General features: G+C 39.1%; 1 protein-coding gene across 2 annotated transcripts in view; it reads left to right on the top strand.

Annotated features, from left to right (window-relative positions):
• The window catches only part of LOC117262088 (uncharacterized), a 94483-nt gene that overhangs the window by 63913 nt on the left and 15490 nt on the right, over positions 1 to 15080 (top strand). For both annotated transcript variants that reach the window (XM_033634764.2, XM_033634765.2), the window contains one exon: positions 9434 to 9727. In XM_033634764.2, the coding sequence (XP_033490655.1) occupies positions 9434 to 9727 (294 nt within the window). The remainder of the gene's footprint in view (positions 1 to 9433; positions 9728 to 15080) is intronic.

Raw genomic sequence — 15080 nt, 5'->3', positions numbered from 1 at the left:
CATGAACACATGTGCAATACCTTTCTGTTTGTAGCTTTAATGTCATTTGTTAACTCTTTGTTTTGGCATCATACATATCTCAGTTTACATTGCTTGATATCAGACAGAATTGTCATTACACTCCGCCTCCATCTTCAGTCTGACATTGCATCCATTCTAACTGATTTCCGTGGGGAGGGGGATTCTACACAGAAAAAGTTCATTTGAGTGTGTGCATTGAAATTTAGTTTAATCTGTTACAGCTGAGGTTGAAGTGCTTTTTCTTTAGATTTTTAATTTAATTTCCCTTTAATTTTCCCTTGCCAAAATTTATTTCTGAGAGCCATATTTTCACAATGGCGCAACAACCATTGCTGTGACTGTTTGGTAATTTCCTGACCTCAAAATTTTCTTTGCCTGTTCCTTATGGAGCATTATTTATTGATTTCACAGTCAAAAACCCTGCCCTCTCACTCAAATAGCCTCTGCTTGCGCTTGCATCTACTCAGTTTCTGCTCAAACTGTGTGCTCGCACTGTTTCTGTGCGCTTGTGGAATTTCTGCTCTCAGATTTCTGCCCTGCGCTTGGATTTTTTTGTGTAACAACCCTGTTAAAATCCCCCAACCAATAGAATGCCAGATTTACTGTTGAACAATGAAATGATCCCTGCCTCCTTGTGGGCGCGCTTGCTTTAGTATTAGAGCATCCTGTCTGGGCGGGTACTCTTTAACCGGGTTCGTCCACTCCCACCCTCCAGGGCTTTATTAAATGTTCTTCCGTGAGTGCTGATATAGAGTATAACCTCACTGTTGTACAAAAGCAATATCACACTCGAGGTCGTGACGTTATACAGTAGGCTACAACGTCACTCCCTCTCATGAGATATTGCTTAAATATATATATATATATATATATATATATACAGTCAGGTCCATAATTATTTGGACAATGATACAGTTGTCGTCATTTTGGCTCTGTACACCACCACAATGAGTTTTAAATGAAACAATGAATACCTGCTTAATGTGCAGACTCTCAGCTTTCATTTAAGGCTTTTTTCAAAAATGTAGTATGAACCGTGTAGGAATGACAACCATTTCTTCACACAGTCCCCCGACTTTAAGGGCTCATAAGTATTTGGACAAACTAACATATTCATCAATTAAACAGTCAGTTTTAATACTTGGCTGCAAATCCTTTACAGTCAATGACTGCCTGAAGTGTTGGACACATAGGCATCATCAGATGCTGGGTTTCTTCCCTGGTGATGCTCTGCCAGCCCTTTACTGCAGCCGTCTGCACTTCCTGCTTGTGTTTTGGGTGTTTTGCCCTCAGTTTTGGCTTCAGCAAGAGAAACGCATGCTCAGTTGGATTCAGGTCAGATGATATGACTTGACCATCACAGAACATTCCTTTTCTTTGCCTTAAAAATGTCTTTGGTTGCTTTTGCAATATGCTTCAGGTCAATGTCCATCTGCACTGTGAAGCATCGTCCAATGAGTTTTGAAGCATTTAATTGAATCTGAGCAGATAATGTAGCTCCAAACACTTCAGCTTTCATCCTGCTGCTCTTGTAAGCAAGACAAGACTTCACTAGAATAAATACAGAGGGTTTATCACAAGATGCAAACCATTGGTTAGCCTTAAAAATGGAAGGCCAGATTAGAGTTTGTCAAAAACCATCTAAAAAGCCTGTACAGTTGTGGAACAGCATACTATGGACAGATAAAACAAAGATCAACTACCAGAATGATGGGAAAACAAGAGAAGGAAGAAGGGAAGGAACTGCTCATGATCCAAAGCACACCACCTCAGCAGTGAAGCATGGTGGAGGTACTGTTACGTCATGGCCATGTATGGCTGCCAGTGGAACTGGTTCTCTTGTATTTATTGATGATGTGACTGCTTACAAGAGCAGCAGGATGAAAGCTGAAGTGTTTGGGGCACCATTATCTGCTCAGATTCAACCAAATGCTTCAAAACTCATTGGACGATGCTTCACAGTGCAGTTGGACATTGACCTGAAGCATACTGCAAAAGCAACCAAAGACATTTTTAAGGCAAAGAAGTGGAATGTTCTGTGATGGTCAAGTCATATCATCTGACCTGAATCCAATTGAGCATGCGTTTCTCTTGCTGAAGCCAAAACTGAGGGCAAAACACCCAAAACACAAGCAGGAAGTGCAGACGGCTACAGTAAAGGGCTGGCAGAGCATCACCAGGGAAGAAACCCAGCATCTGATGATGCCTATGTGTCCAACACTTCAGGCAGTCATTGACTGTAAAGGATTTGCAGCCAAGTATTAAAACTGACTGTTTAATTGATGAATATGTTAGTTTGTCCAAATACTTATGAGCCCTTAAAGTCGGGGGACTGTGTGAAGAAATGGTTGTAATTCCTACATGGTTCATACTACATTTTTGAAAAAAGCCTTAAATGAAAGCTGAGAGTCTGCACTTTAAGCAGGTATTCATTGTTTCATTTAAAACCCATTGTGGTGGTGTACAGAGCCAAAATGACGACAACTGTATCATTGTCCAAATAATTATGGACCTGACTGTATGTGTGTGTGTGTGTGTGTGTGTGTGTGTGTGTGTGTCCCCGACAGGGGAAAAGGGTGGGAGTGGATGAACCCAGTTAAAGAGTAACCGCCCGGACGGGACGCTCTAATACTAAAGCAAGCACGCCCACAAGGAGGCAAGGATCATTTCATTGGTCAACAGTGAATCTGGCATTCTATTGGTTGGGGGATTTTGACAGGGTTGTTACACAAAAAAATCCAAGGGCAGGGCAGAAATCTGAGAGCAGAAATACCGCGAGCGCACATAAACAGTGCGAACAGCAGGAAATCTGTGCAAGCAACATTATATCTGAGTGCGAGCAACATGGTATCTGAGTGTGAGCACACAGTTTGAGCAGAAACTGAGTAGATGCAAGCGCAAGCAGAGGCTATTTGAGTGCGAGGGCAGGGTTTTTGAGTGTGAAATCAATAAATAATGCTCTCAAACTGGTAGACCACTCTCTTGAATAAAGATAGGGATAAAGCTCCATAGTTCCTGCAGTATTTTGGTGCACATGTGCAAAAGGAGGGTTATTCAAATGAGGCAGCATAAAGTGAGTTTTGTTGGAATAACTGGTCTTCGACTTTAGCGCATAGAATGGACATCACAGAACCACACCAAGCTGCTGCCACATTAATGATAATGTCAACAAGAGCAAGCAGTTTACTATAAAATACCTACAAATGTGCAGCAATAACAGAATAATACTCAAAGTGTAGATAAATTAATGACACAAAGCATTCCTCAGCAAGTCGCTGCATTTAAGTGGGCTGTAAAAAATAACTCTTCATGCGTACAGAGCAGGAAAGCTGATTAAGCAGTCTGCATTGATCTATAAATAAATGAATGTTCTTGACAATATCTGTTGTCCACAGCTGCTTTATACTACATGAGAAGTTTCTCCTTCAGCTCATTAAATTCCTGCAGCCATCATGAGGCAGCAGGACAGAAAGAGTATGTTGATAAATCTGCAGTCTCTGATTTGAGAGGCTGAGCACAGTTCCATTACGCACTGCCGTCCACTATGTTTACCTTCTTTAAATCATGTGAAAATGACACCAGGCTGCTACAAAATAACCACACACACCTCTACACTCAGCAGACTGCTTGGTTATGACTCTGCATTCTGCCTTTTTATGAGGCAGACATCGGTTTGCCAGAGGTCATTAATTCGGTGCGTCACAAATATTGCTTAAGATATGAACCATGTACAGCGTGGAATGCGGTGTATTAAAGGCTGAAGTAATGTTGGATTGATGCAATCCTATAAACAGCTTTACAAACCAATTTAATCTTCATTATGTATTTCTGTCATCATCGAACTAATTAACTCATGAAAACACAAAATTTATGGCGTCGCTCTGCACCATCTAGATAACAATATGATTTCCTTACAAAGCGTCTTTCCATTTGTTGAGCTGTTGTTGACATGAATCACTGCGATTGGCACAGCTGCTTTAAAGTGATGAGACCAGTGATGTGACCAGCTGAGAGTGTATTTGTTAAACACCACACACTCTGATCAGTATCCCACTTCACCCAGTCTTTTTGCATGTTGTGCTGCTGCACATACTTAAACCAACATAGTGCAAATAAAATAAAATAGCTTCCATATGCATAAAACATCGACATTTTAAAGCATGCCAGACACAGTTTTGGACATGCATATCCAAATGTGCCTGTTTAACCGAGTTTATGTTTATGTGAATGTACACAGCATAAGAAGAATTAATGTTGACCTGTCCTTCACATACTGTCACATGTACCTATGTGTGCATGTCTGTTTAAGTACAGATGGTTGCATACTGTATTCTGTGTGTGACGTGTGCAGCTTTTGTTGAACTCTATTCAGTGTTTTACCAGTTTAGAGTTGTTCTATTCCACCATGTCTTCAGGTATTGTGTCTTTGTAATAAAGCAGCTGGTCCTTCAGCAGCACTTAGAATTTCACAATAGTCTTCTAATCCTCTCATTGTAATGTTGTTTTTTCCTCTGAGTGGCACACTGCTCAAAACAAAAGGCTGTCACTCTTGTGTTAGTGGTGTGTGTGTGTGTGTGTGAGAGAGAGAGAGAGAGAGAGAGAGAGAGAGAGAGACCTTTCCTCCATGCGTATGTATGCACGTGTATGTGTGCATGTTTTAAGCATACTTGTCATTCCTCACAGACTTGGTCTTTGTGTTTTGTGGTTTAGGTTGTTTTAACCAGGCTGTGGGGCACTTGGGGTCACCAAGGGTCACCTAAAGGATTATTGTAATGAGGTGGCAAATTAGTGTTAGAGGATGGAACTAACCAATGTTGTGTGTCAAGTGTTGAAAACACATGTCATCTTAACAAGAATAAAATCAAACAGTGACAACAAGGCAAGTTAGGTGAAGGGTGGAACACCAGAGGAAGGGAGATGGAGAAATACATCAGGGTTAAAAACAGAGACAGTTTAACTTTATATTTCAGACTTAAGCCCTTGAATATTACTGGCTTTATCTATCTGTTAAGAATATGGTTTTTAGTACTCATCCGACCTCAGTGTTTTTTGTGTAAATGTGTCTTTATGCAGCTTTATGGAAAGAGCTGCAGTGACTGCACCATATTTGGCCCTGGTTCTCAAAAGGAGAGCAGCTTTGAGTTGGAAAGTAATAACAGTAAGAAGGACAGGCATTTTCTTTTCTCTCCCAGTCTGCTTCACTGTTCCATTTTAAAACTTAGTTTACTGTTAAAGCCTAATCAACTCATTGTGGGTGGGGAGGACACTTGCTTCCTCTACACTGTGACTGCCCTGTTAACATTTTCTCATCAACCCTTCATCATAAAGTGAGTCGGTTGCCAATTTTATAATTTCCAACAGTGCACAAGCGTTTAATGACAAGATGTGAAATCTGGGTCTCATTTAATTCTTGTTTTCTTATATGCTGATTGTTAAGAGTTCTACTGGATATTTGTAATGTTTTTTAATGTCTTAAAGCCTGCACCCTGAATTTAAAAAGTACTATTTTGTTCATCTGAAATGAGAAGAATCTCCTTTACAATTTAAAATGGGCTGACTCAGTGTTTTGTGGTTTATGTAATGATTTTATTTTCTTTGTGCATAAGTGAGGATAATTAAAGGATAACAGAAGTATTTTCTGACCTGGACCATTTTTCCCATGTTTTTGTGTCTAGGTGGCTATTGGAGACAACTGTTTATGAAATTGGTCCAATATTGAGAGAGACCACTGCAGTTAGCAGCAGCAAAACAGGCTGCAATGCAATCCCTGTGGTCAAGTGTGCACCATCATTTTATATTCACTAAAAGTGCTTATTTTTGCCACTGACAGGCTCAGATTGTTAAGTGTCTGACAACATGATGTCCTAACACTGTTGCCAAACACAAGAGACTCCATAGAAATGGTCAATAATTTTAGCGTGTATATTTTGATGTCGAACTATATTAATTATATTTCAACCTAACCAGAGGTGGTGACTGTTGGAACATTAAAGTGACAAACCAAGACGGCTTTTGTGAGTTTTATTCTGCTTCTGTTGACTTTAAGTGAAGTTTGTTTTACAATGATAAAATTACTCTTTTTTTAAATGGAGTCTGGTGGGTTTGGCGATAGCTATTTTGGAGCTATTTCTGGTTTAACAAAAAAGGATCTTACTGTTTAACAGGTGGTCAGCCTCCTTTCCATAATGTTGTCAGACACTTAGAATACCAATCTGTGCATGAGCAAGCAGTTTTAGTGGACCTAAATTGTTGGTGCTCAATTGTGTGCAGGGATTACATTACAGTTGGGTGCACTAACTGCCAGTTGCAGCAGTTTTGTTCAATAGTGGACCAGTTTCAAAAATTGCTGTTCTGATTAATAACTTAGACACAGAAGCATGGGAAAATAGGGTCTAGGCTGAAAAATAGCAAAGTTACCCTCTAAGTAATCCATTTATTATAGTGATTTTAGAAGGCAGAACAACAGCACAGGAGATGAGCATTGCTCTGTTCTCCCAAGGGCGAACACACAGGCACAGTGGGCATCAGTTTTGTCACTTCATTAATTTTTTACACATGATACATACAAACAAATTTGATGTATTTTACCAAAAATGCAGAATTGTAATTCATTAAAGTCAACAAAATTAGACTTAAATAAGTATTTTTAAATATTTAAATAATATTTTTTTTATTGTCATATCAACGCTATACTCTCTTTTGCTTTTTAATAGAGAAATATTTGCTCGTCTTTTTGGGCACTGTCCAGTATTCAGTTGCAGTAGGATATTAGAACTAACGACTGCCACTCCAAACATCAAGGAAACAGTTTATCTGGTGAGGACTTAGATCATCAGACTTTGCGAAGTGGCTCCTGCTTCAGAGGGGTCAGAGTTCAGGGCCTCGGTGCCCTTACTTAGCCTTAAGGGTCACACTGCTTGAATACCACGGTCACTTGACATTATATCATGACCATGTCACATATCTCTAGCTATACTGTATTGTCTAAGCATCTTGGCTTTCTACATAGTCTTTGTCTCTGTCAGAAATATTGTCAGACATGTTGAATTTGTGAAGAAGCTGGTAGACAAAACATGAAGTAAGCTACAGGAGGTGAACATTCAGACAATAGTAGGTATGCTCTGCGTTCCTTTGTGGCATTTGCCTCTCAGAATTCCCCCTGCCCTCCTGCGTGCCTTGGCAGGTTTATATGCACCCTATACACTGTGATAGTTTGACAGCTGATAGCTTCTGTCTTCAGGTCAGGACCCCAAAACTGTCTTGGGATGTTGGAATATGGCTTTAAAGTCCCAGGATTAGCATCATTTCAGTATAAAGAACTGCATTACTCTTTTATGTTTAACCCCCAGATATTAGATTACAGACTAAGACATTTTTTAATGCGATACATACATATTTGTCAAAATCTCTTGGAATCTTTGAGTCCCACTTTTCCACCCTCCCAGACATTTCTGGAATTCAGTTATTTTACTCTATTCCTAGTCAAACAACTAGTTCACTATTGCATATATTTACTAACAGTAGGCTTTTTGTTTTTTGCTCCTTTTAAACTTGTCGTGTCCATAAATATAATCTTGGACCCACACATAGAGAAGGTTTATTTTATTTATTTAGAATGTGTGCATTGAAATTTAGTTGAATGCTTTCAGATGTTTGCCTTTTACAAGCCAACTCTTGATATTTTAATTTAAACATTGTAACTTTGCCACAAGCAGCGATTCTAGGGTTCAAGCCAATATGGACCGTTAGAAGTTGAATGCGGCAAAGAATCAAGATCTTTGACAGTTTGGGATCAGATAGACGCTCATTTACAACCAATCGGTGCCAGGCCACACTCTTCTTTGGCAACGCTGCCACCCCCAATTAGTGAGTTGAAGAAACATTTTGGGGAGATGTTTCATCGGCTTAATAAAAAAGTATCCTCCCTAACAGGTGGAGTTTGATCAAAGAGTTGTTAATTTAAGTCCAAATTTTTCACCAGGCTAGTGCGATTGTTTTTAACTGGTGCTAACCCCTACTGAGCAATTTCAGAAAAAAAATTACACGTGGTTCAACAATTCTATAAAACATATCCTGCAAGTATTGTAATGATTGGACTATTTTTGGTTTGCAGCCAGATTTGTTTGATGCTATGACCATTTTTTTTGCACTTGTAACACACCCTAGTGGTTGATTTGAAGGAAACTCTCATATCCAGACATATCCTGCTAGTTTCGAGATGACTTACCCAGCACTTGTGGACTATTTCATACCTTTATATAAGCTCGGTCCAATAGTGATCTACAAAAAAAATTGGTACAAATTGGACCTTAGGCTTAGGCAGAGAAAATGTGCCTGTCAGAAAAATTAAAAATGGCAGAAAATCTAGTCAGGCTGACTTTGGAGGTTCTTTTGACATATTTATAAAGTGAGCATGGACATCTTTACTAGGTTTTACGAAAATCGGACTTACAGCGTAGGAGTTATAACATTTCAAAGTTTGAGATGTAGACCTTTAATTACAGTGCCACCATCAGGTCAATCTGGGTCATATTTCGCAGGCAGTATTTGAATCATCGGTGAAAATTTCATGTGGGGTTGTTGTAATAAGCTTCATAAAGCACCTAACAAGGTTCAGCTGACCGGGTAAAAACTTTTACCCTGTAGATACAATACAGAGCATTGCATCTTCACATATTCTAAATGCCTGGAGTTTCATTGCATGTTCTTCATTATATCCTGCCAAAAATTCTTGCAGAGTTAGCAGTACTCCCTCCGTACATTGTGTTTCACTGGATATCACTCCACCCCCACCTCTACTCTGTAATGAGGTAGCCACTATGCAGGTGTTGGTACTGTAGGGGTGCACCTGTCCTGAGGATAAAGGGCATAACACAACAATGTGGATATGCAGTAATCCCCTCTGAGAGTTGGGGGAGGTTATGATAGGGAGAAACACCTTTTGTCTGTTGTTGTTATTGCTGTTGTTTTGTGTTTTAATTATTAAGGTCTTTTAATATTTTATAAACTTTTAAGATGAACATTTACATCTAATTTATTTCTGGCATCTTATAAGTTTCAATGCAGCATGAAGAATTTAATGTTAAACATGGAGACATTTTGAAATGTTTTGTCAGAATAAATCCCATCCCAAGTGCCACCTAAATCATAACAGGAAAATGAACACTTATTACTGGATTAAAACATATGAATTTATCTATCTTTGTGAATTTATCTATCCATTGTTTATTTGGCTCTCTTTAAAATTATTGAGAATATGCTGTATCTATCTGTTGATTATATAAATGTATATATTTATACGTATTCATTTGTAAATGTGTTAAAATTTGTAAACTGCCAATTTACATATCAATTAATGGACAACCATTGATGAAGTAATTTATACCTGCTATAACTCTGACTTTGTTCCCAGATCAGAGCAAACCTTCAAGAGGACAGGTACAGGACCTGTTGGCAAGTTGGCCAGTCGACGTAGCAACCACAGCCTCGTCCAGCCCATCAGAGTCAAGTCCCTCCGTCTTCTACGAAACAGCAAGAACTCGCCGAGCCAGACCCCTCCCTCCTCCTCTGTCCTCCCCTCATCCCTCCGATCCTCTACCCTTCCTCCATCTTCCTCCATCCCATCTTCAAGTCCTCCATCATCCAGTGCTCCTCAAAGCGAGGATCAGCAGAAGCAGCAAGACACACCAAGGACGGCTCTCATCAAGTAAGAACTTCATATGAATTTAAGCTGTCAAACAGTTTTATTGTAAGAGCCTTTTCACACAGAGGATGAAAATGACATGCAGCCCTGCAGCAGTTTCACTGCTTTTAATGTGCCTGCTGTGAAATATATAAAATCCTACAGTGTGCTTTCAGAAGTCTAGAACAGCACAGGTCTGGCATCAAACCTGCAACTGCTCTACCTGTCCACATGCTCACCCCACCTCATGATATTCTCATACCTTACTGATTATGAAGAAACATCAGGTGGTAATTCCCCCCTTTATTTGACATCACAGATTCTAACTACAGTGGCTGGTGTGAAAAACGCATAGAGGACATAAACGCAGACCTATGTGTTGTATCTATATGTATGTAGATATAACACTTAGCAACATGTAGATACAGACAGTACACAAATCTTGTATGTGTTCATCCACCCCAGGTCACAACAGTTTGAGGGAAGCAGATTGGGTGTGGTACTACACTCACATGGCCAAAGGCAATAAAACTAAGACAAAACAAATTAATTCAAACACTAATTTGGTATTTTAATTTGAATTTCTTCCCACTGGGATTAGATTATTTACCCTACTTTATATTTTGAGTTAAGGTAATTTTGACTTCATGCATCACAGAACCACAAATATTTGTGCTGCATACTAATGTGTGCAGTTATTGCTTTGATTAGTATTGCTAATATCAATCAAAACGCTCAAATACTCCAAGTATTGAGTGTTGTCATCTAGATGAATGGAGAGATGTGAGCTGAACAATCTCAACACTACTTCACCAAGACAACTACACTGTCAGTTAACTTGGGGAAGGAGGATCTGTGTGTACAAGGGGATGAAAAACATATTTTGAGAATGAGTTAAAATCACTATTTGTTTAAAATATATAATTTAAAATCATTTTGTTGAGACTTTTGACAAAACAATCAGCACCTGTTGGTATCAGTCATTAACATCATACACAAAATTCAGCATTTCTGGGTGGAGTTGTAAGATGAGAGAACCTTAGTGGTAATTACCAAGATCAAACTTGCCAAATAAGCCCTTTTATTGACAGATGACGGATGTAGAAAAAAGCTGTGGTCAAGCTCAAAACAAGTGTGGTAAGCAGAGCAAACCACATCACATAGTATATCAAGTTTCACACTATCAAACCAGCAACTTGTAAGCTTATGTTAATCTGGTTTAAGGGTCGTGTGTCAGAAGTGTGCTTATTTTACAGACAGCAACGCCCCACATCAAACATCCTCCTTCTTACTGATCAATCCAAACGCTGCCAGGGAAACTTTTTTTTTTTTTTGCTCTCAGCTTTTGTGAAACAATAAAGTTCCAAGTGAACTGATTGGGATGATGTCTCTGTATCTATTTATTTATTTTAATAGTGGGTTTTTTGTCACACATTTGGTCCATCCTTTTTCCACATCCCACAAAACACTGTTGCATTATATCAAACATATAACAAGACACCTTTCAACAACACATACTGTACCTGTAGACGAAACCAAAAGGAAAACGTAAATTATAACACTACATATATTTTTCTCTTCAAGTAGTTCCAATATAAAGCTATCTGCACTTTCAAGCTGAGAGCAACTGACGTAGCCAGAAAAGTCTACGTAAGGTGGGACGGAAGGGAGTTGGATGGGTCAAGCAAAAAAAAAGACTTTCACCCAGGAGACTGCAGTTCATGCCTCATGATATACAACATACACCTCATGTTACAGTGTGTTTTAGTTGTGCATTACATTGTGACACTAAAGGGTACCCTGTGCGTCTCTATGTAACGTCAAAGGGCACGACAGCCGTTAGTATTTGATGATCGAGTTGTAAGTACTGACTGTCAAACCTTTATATAGCTGACGTATTATGACTACGTTATTTTCTAGAGTCCTCTTGTTTTAGGTTTCTCCTGACCAGTTAATTTTACAATAAAACCTGTCAACTTGTTGCCAGTGTATATTATGAAGAAACACGCAATGTGGGGAAATATCCACATACAAAAACATTCCTTTATTCATTTGCTTGGTTGAAAAACAGCCTTTTAATCTGTCACCACATTAATGTTGATGGAGCAAGACTGCTAAATCATTTACCACAGATATTTTCATCTAGTCATAATATTTTTACTCTGATTAATGTTTGAATTGCTACATGTCATATTTTAACCACAAAAACAAAACAGAAGCAAAGGGAGGTTTCCGGGTGATGATCAGACTCATTGGCTTACGTCATGCCTGGGTGTAAACACTAATAGTAAATGGATGGCACTGATGTGTTAATGGTCTTTTTAATGAGTTTATGAGATGAGTATGTGTGAGTGACTGGTAGACAGTGAGAGTTAAGCCATCCTGTTGTGTTTTCCATAGCATTTCACAGCAGGGCAGGGTGGGGTCACCACAGCACAGAAATAGACCTGTAGTTTCCTGTTTAGTAGGTTACACACCTTCTGTACAAGATGTCCCTCCCAAGAATCTCATGGGAGGTACACACATCACAACTATTGCCAGAACAACTTTTGTTATGTGTGTATATGCATTCATGTTGGGGAATTTACTTTGATAGAGTTGTTGGTGACTGAGTGAGTGGTGTGCAGTTGTTCCCTGTGTGTGTCGGAAACAAGGAAATACAGCTGACATGCACAGGAAGATGAGCTAAGCTGTCTCATCTTCACCACCTCACTGATGGACAGTATCTGCCCACCGAAGGCTTCGACACACCCAGCCTGAAATTACTTTTGCACTTTCTGTGGCTTCCCTCATGCAGGAGGACAGATCAGGGGCCAGGATTGAAAAAAGGGGAGTGAAATAGAAAATGAGAGAAATAATTGATGTACAGTCAATATAGTTTAGAAGCAGAAAAATGATAAAAGTCTTCATGCCACAGATCCACCTCTGTATTAGAGACGAGATGCATTCATACTGGTAAATACAATTTCTCAGTTACAAAGGAAAACAAATTCTATTTTGATTAAATACCAAATACCATGCTAATTATTTTGAGCCAGTACAAAGTATTATGATTCTTCACATGTCCATGTCTATGCTTAAGAGTACGATCGGGATCAGCTATATTGATCTATATATAGTCTTATCCATTCAGTTGTTTTACATTTGCTGGCGTTTTTACTCAAAGCTTTCCTACACAGCAATGCAACAAGTGCAGCCATTTTAAACGTTCCACTGTCTGTCTCTTCTTCTCTCCACTGAGTTCCTGTGTGTCTGTAAGAGCAGGGGCCTGCCCTTGGCAAAACACCACACCTGTATCCCATAAACAAGAGTAAAACTCAGTATGAGACTGTTTATTTATTCATCTAAGGCATGTGGTGTTTCACTACGAAGACAGACAGCAGTGAAGAAACGACAACAACTACACCTACCACACCACTTTAACACAACAAAAGCCCTGTGAGCAAAAGGCCAATAAGAGTAAGATATTAATGTAGCCTAATCCAAACAATTAAGTACAGACGACCATAATAAACACTCAACAGAATATAGTTCATTCACGGGACATATTGAGACATCCCTATTTTTTACCATATCCAACAACCCTTTACCATGTATGTCCAGTGTTAGGCTAATACAGAGGTTGTTTAGCAATAGAGCCTGTGTTCTGCTAAATACAAATAGATAAGGAATGTTGGGATTAACTGGTTCGCAATGGCCACGGTTACATGACATCACAGTTTCATAACCTAAGGAATTGTAGAGGCTACGATATTTATAGCATCCTTGTTCCTGCATTGTTGCTCTGTGAAAAAATTAATCTTGCAAGTCAAATTGTCTTTGTGTACAGTGAAGTTTGTTGTCACAAGTTATGTAATACTTGTGTATGCACCGATTTGTTTTGTGTATGACAGCCATGGCGCTTATCTGAAGCGTTAAGAAGAAAAGCTGTCAAAATGTCAAAGGGAACTGACATTCCTGACTTACATCTGCCAAATACCCTAAATCGGCAGCGTTCTATGAAATGACCAGGGAGTTGTTGTAGAAGGTTTTTTGTTTTTTTTTTAAATGCTGTCAAAAAGTAACTGCAAGGGCTTCCAACACTAATCAATAATCATCCATCCCTTTATGCCCAAGTCAAGTTAAACAGAAAAGCAAAAAAAACAACATGATACAACATGATAGGGCCCTTACACGCCAAGCTGACGGTCAGCTGTTGGTCGATATTGGGCTGTTGGTGAGCATCTGTCACCCTAGTTTTTACAGTGTGTAATGCACCGTTGGCACTAGTCAGCCCGTGTCCACTTTTTTTCCAGGCGATTTAGCATGTTGAATCCCATCAGTGAGAGAAGTCACTCTTGATTGGCAGTTCAACTCAGCAGATTACATGAGTAAGTGAGGAAAGGAAATATCATTTGTTCTTTCAACATCAGGTTGTGTTGCTGATGTACTAACTGGCTAACTAGCATTTTTATCCATCCTGTCGGTCTTCTGGTTTCCCTTTTTGAATGATGAACACAGACTACCGCCTCCTGCTGCTATGGAGTGCTGGTTGGCCGTTGGCTGTAGTCTATGCTGTGTGTTCAAGTGTAACTTTTTGGCTGAGACACAGGTGACCTGAGTTGACACAACAGCCGGCCTTCATCGTCACTAGTTTTTTAATGTTGGTTTAGTCTGTCCTGGACTTTATTGTTCACTTTAGGAATTTTGCAGGGAAGTCATATTACCAGCGAGGACGTCTGTGGGAGGGGCTGTCATTCTCTCTGTGTCTGTGTAACCTGTTCCCATTTAACCATTATAAATTATTTTTAGATAGCCAAAAGTTGCATGATAAAGACTCACTGGATATAGTTAATGATAACATTGTAGTTCATTGCATATATTAGAAATATTCTAAAATTAATTAAGTTTGCTAGAGGCCTCTCTCTCTCTCTCTCTCTCTCAGTTTTTGACATGGATTAAACTAATTATCTAAATTATCCTGCTGCACAGCCAACTGCTGAAGAGTCCTTTGCCAAGCCCATGAAATATGCTCCCTCATCAAAACAAAATGAACCATGCTGTTGCATATTTTCTATTTTGCTGATTAATAATCTTAAACATTAAAGTGTAATTTTTCCTCTGACACTAACCATGGTATCAAAATCTTATATTTTGTCATTTTTTCATTGGACTTCCTTTTCCTTTTCACATTAATTTAACCAATCAAAAAATAAAACACATAAAAGAATATGTAAGAAAGGACGACACATCAAGTTCAGAATCACAACCTTGCAGTTACATGCTTTAGCTGACAGAACTACCAGTTCCTCAACAGATTCATTGCCTTTTCTTGTTAGTTTTAGCAGTATTTAACTGTCCTCTGGAAGCTGCTCCAATGTGACCTAATTACAGACTT

Source organism: Epinephelus lanceolatus, chromosome 5, assembly GCF_041903045.1.
Source record: "Epinephelus lanceolatus isolate andai-2023 chromosome 5, ASM4190304v1, whole genome shotgun sequence".
In the NCBI taxonomy this organism is placed as follows: Eukaryota; Metazoa; Chordata; class Actinopteri; order Perciformes; family Serranidae; genus Epinephelus; species Epinephelus lanceolatus.
Note: the sequence above shows the minus strand (reverse complement) of the source record. Positions and strands in the feature narration are given on the sequence as shown.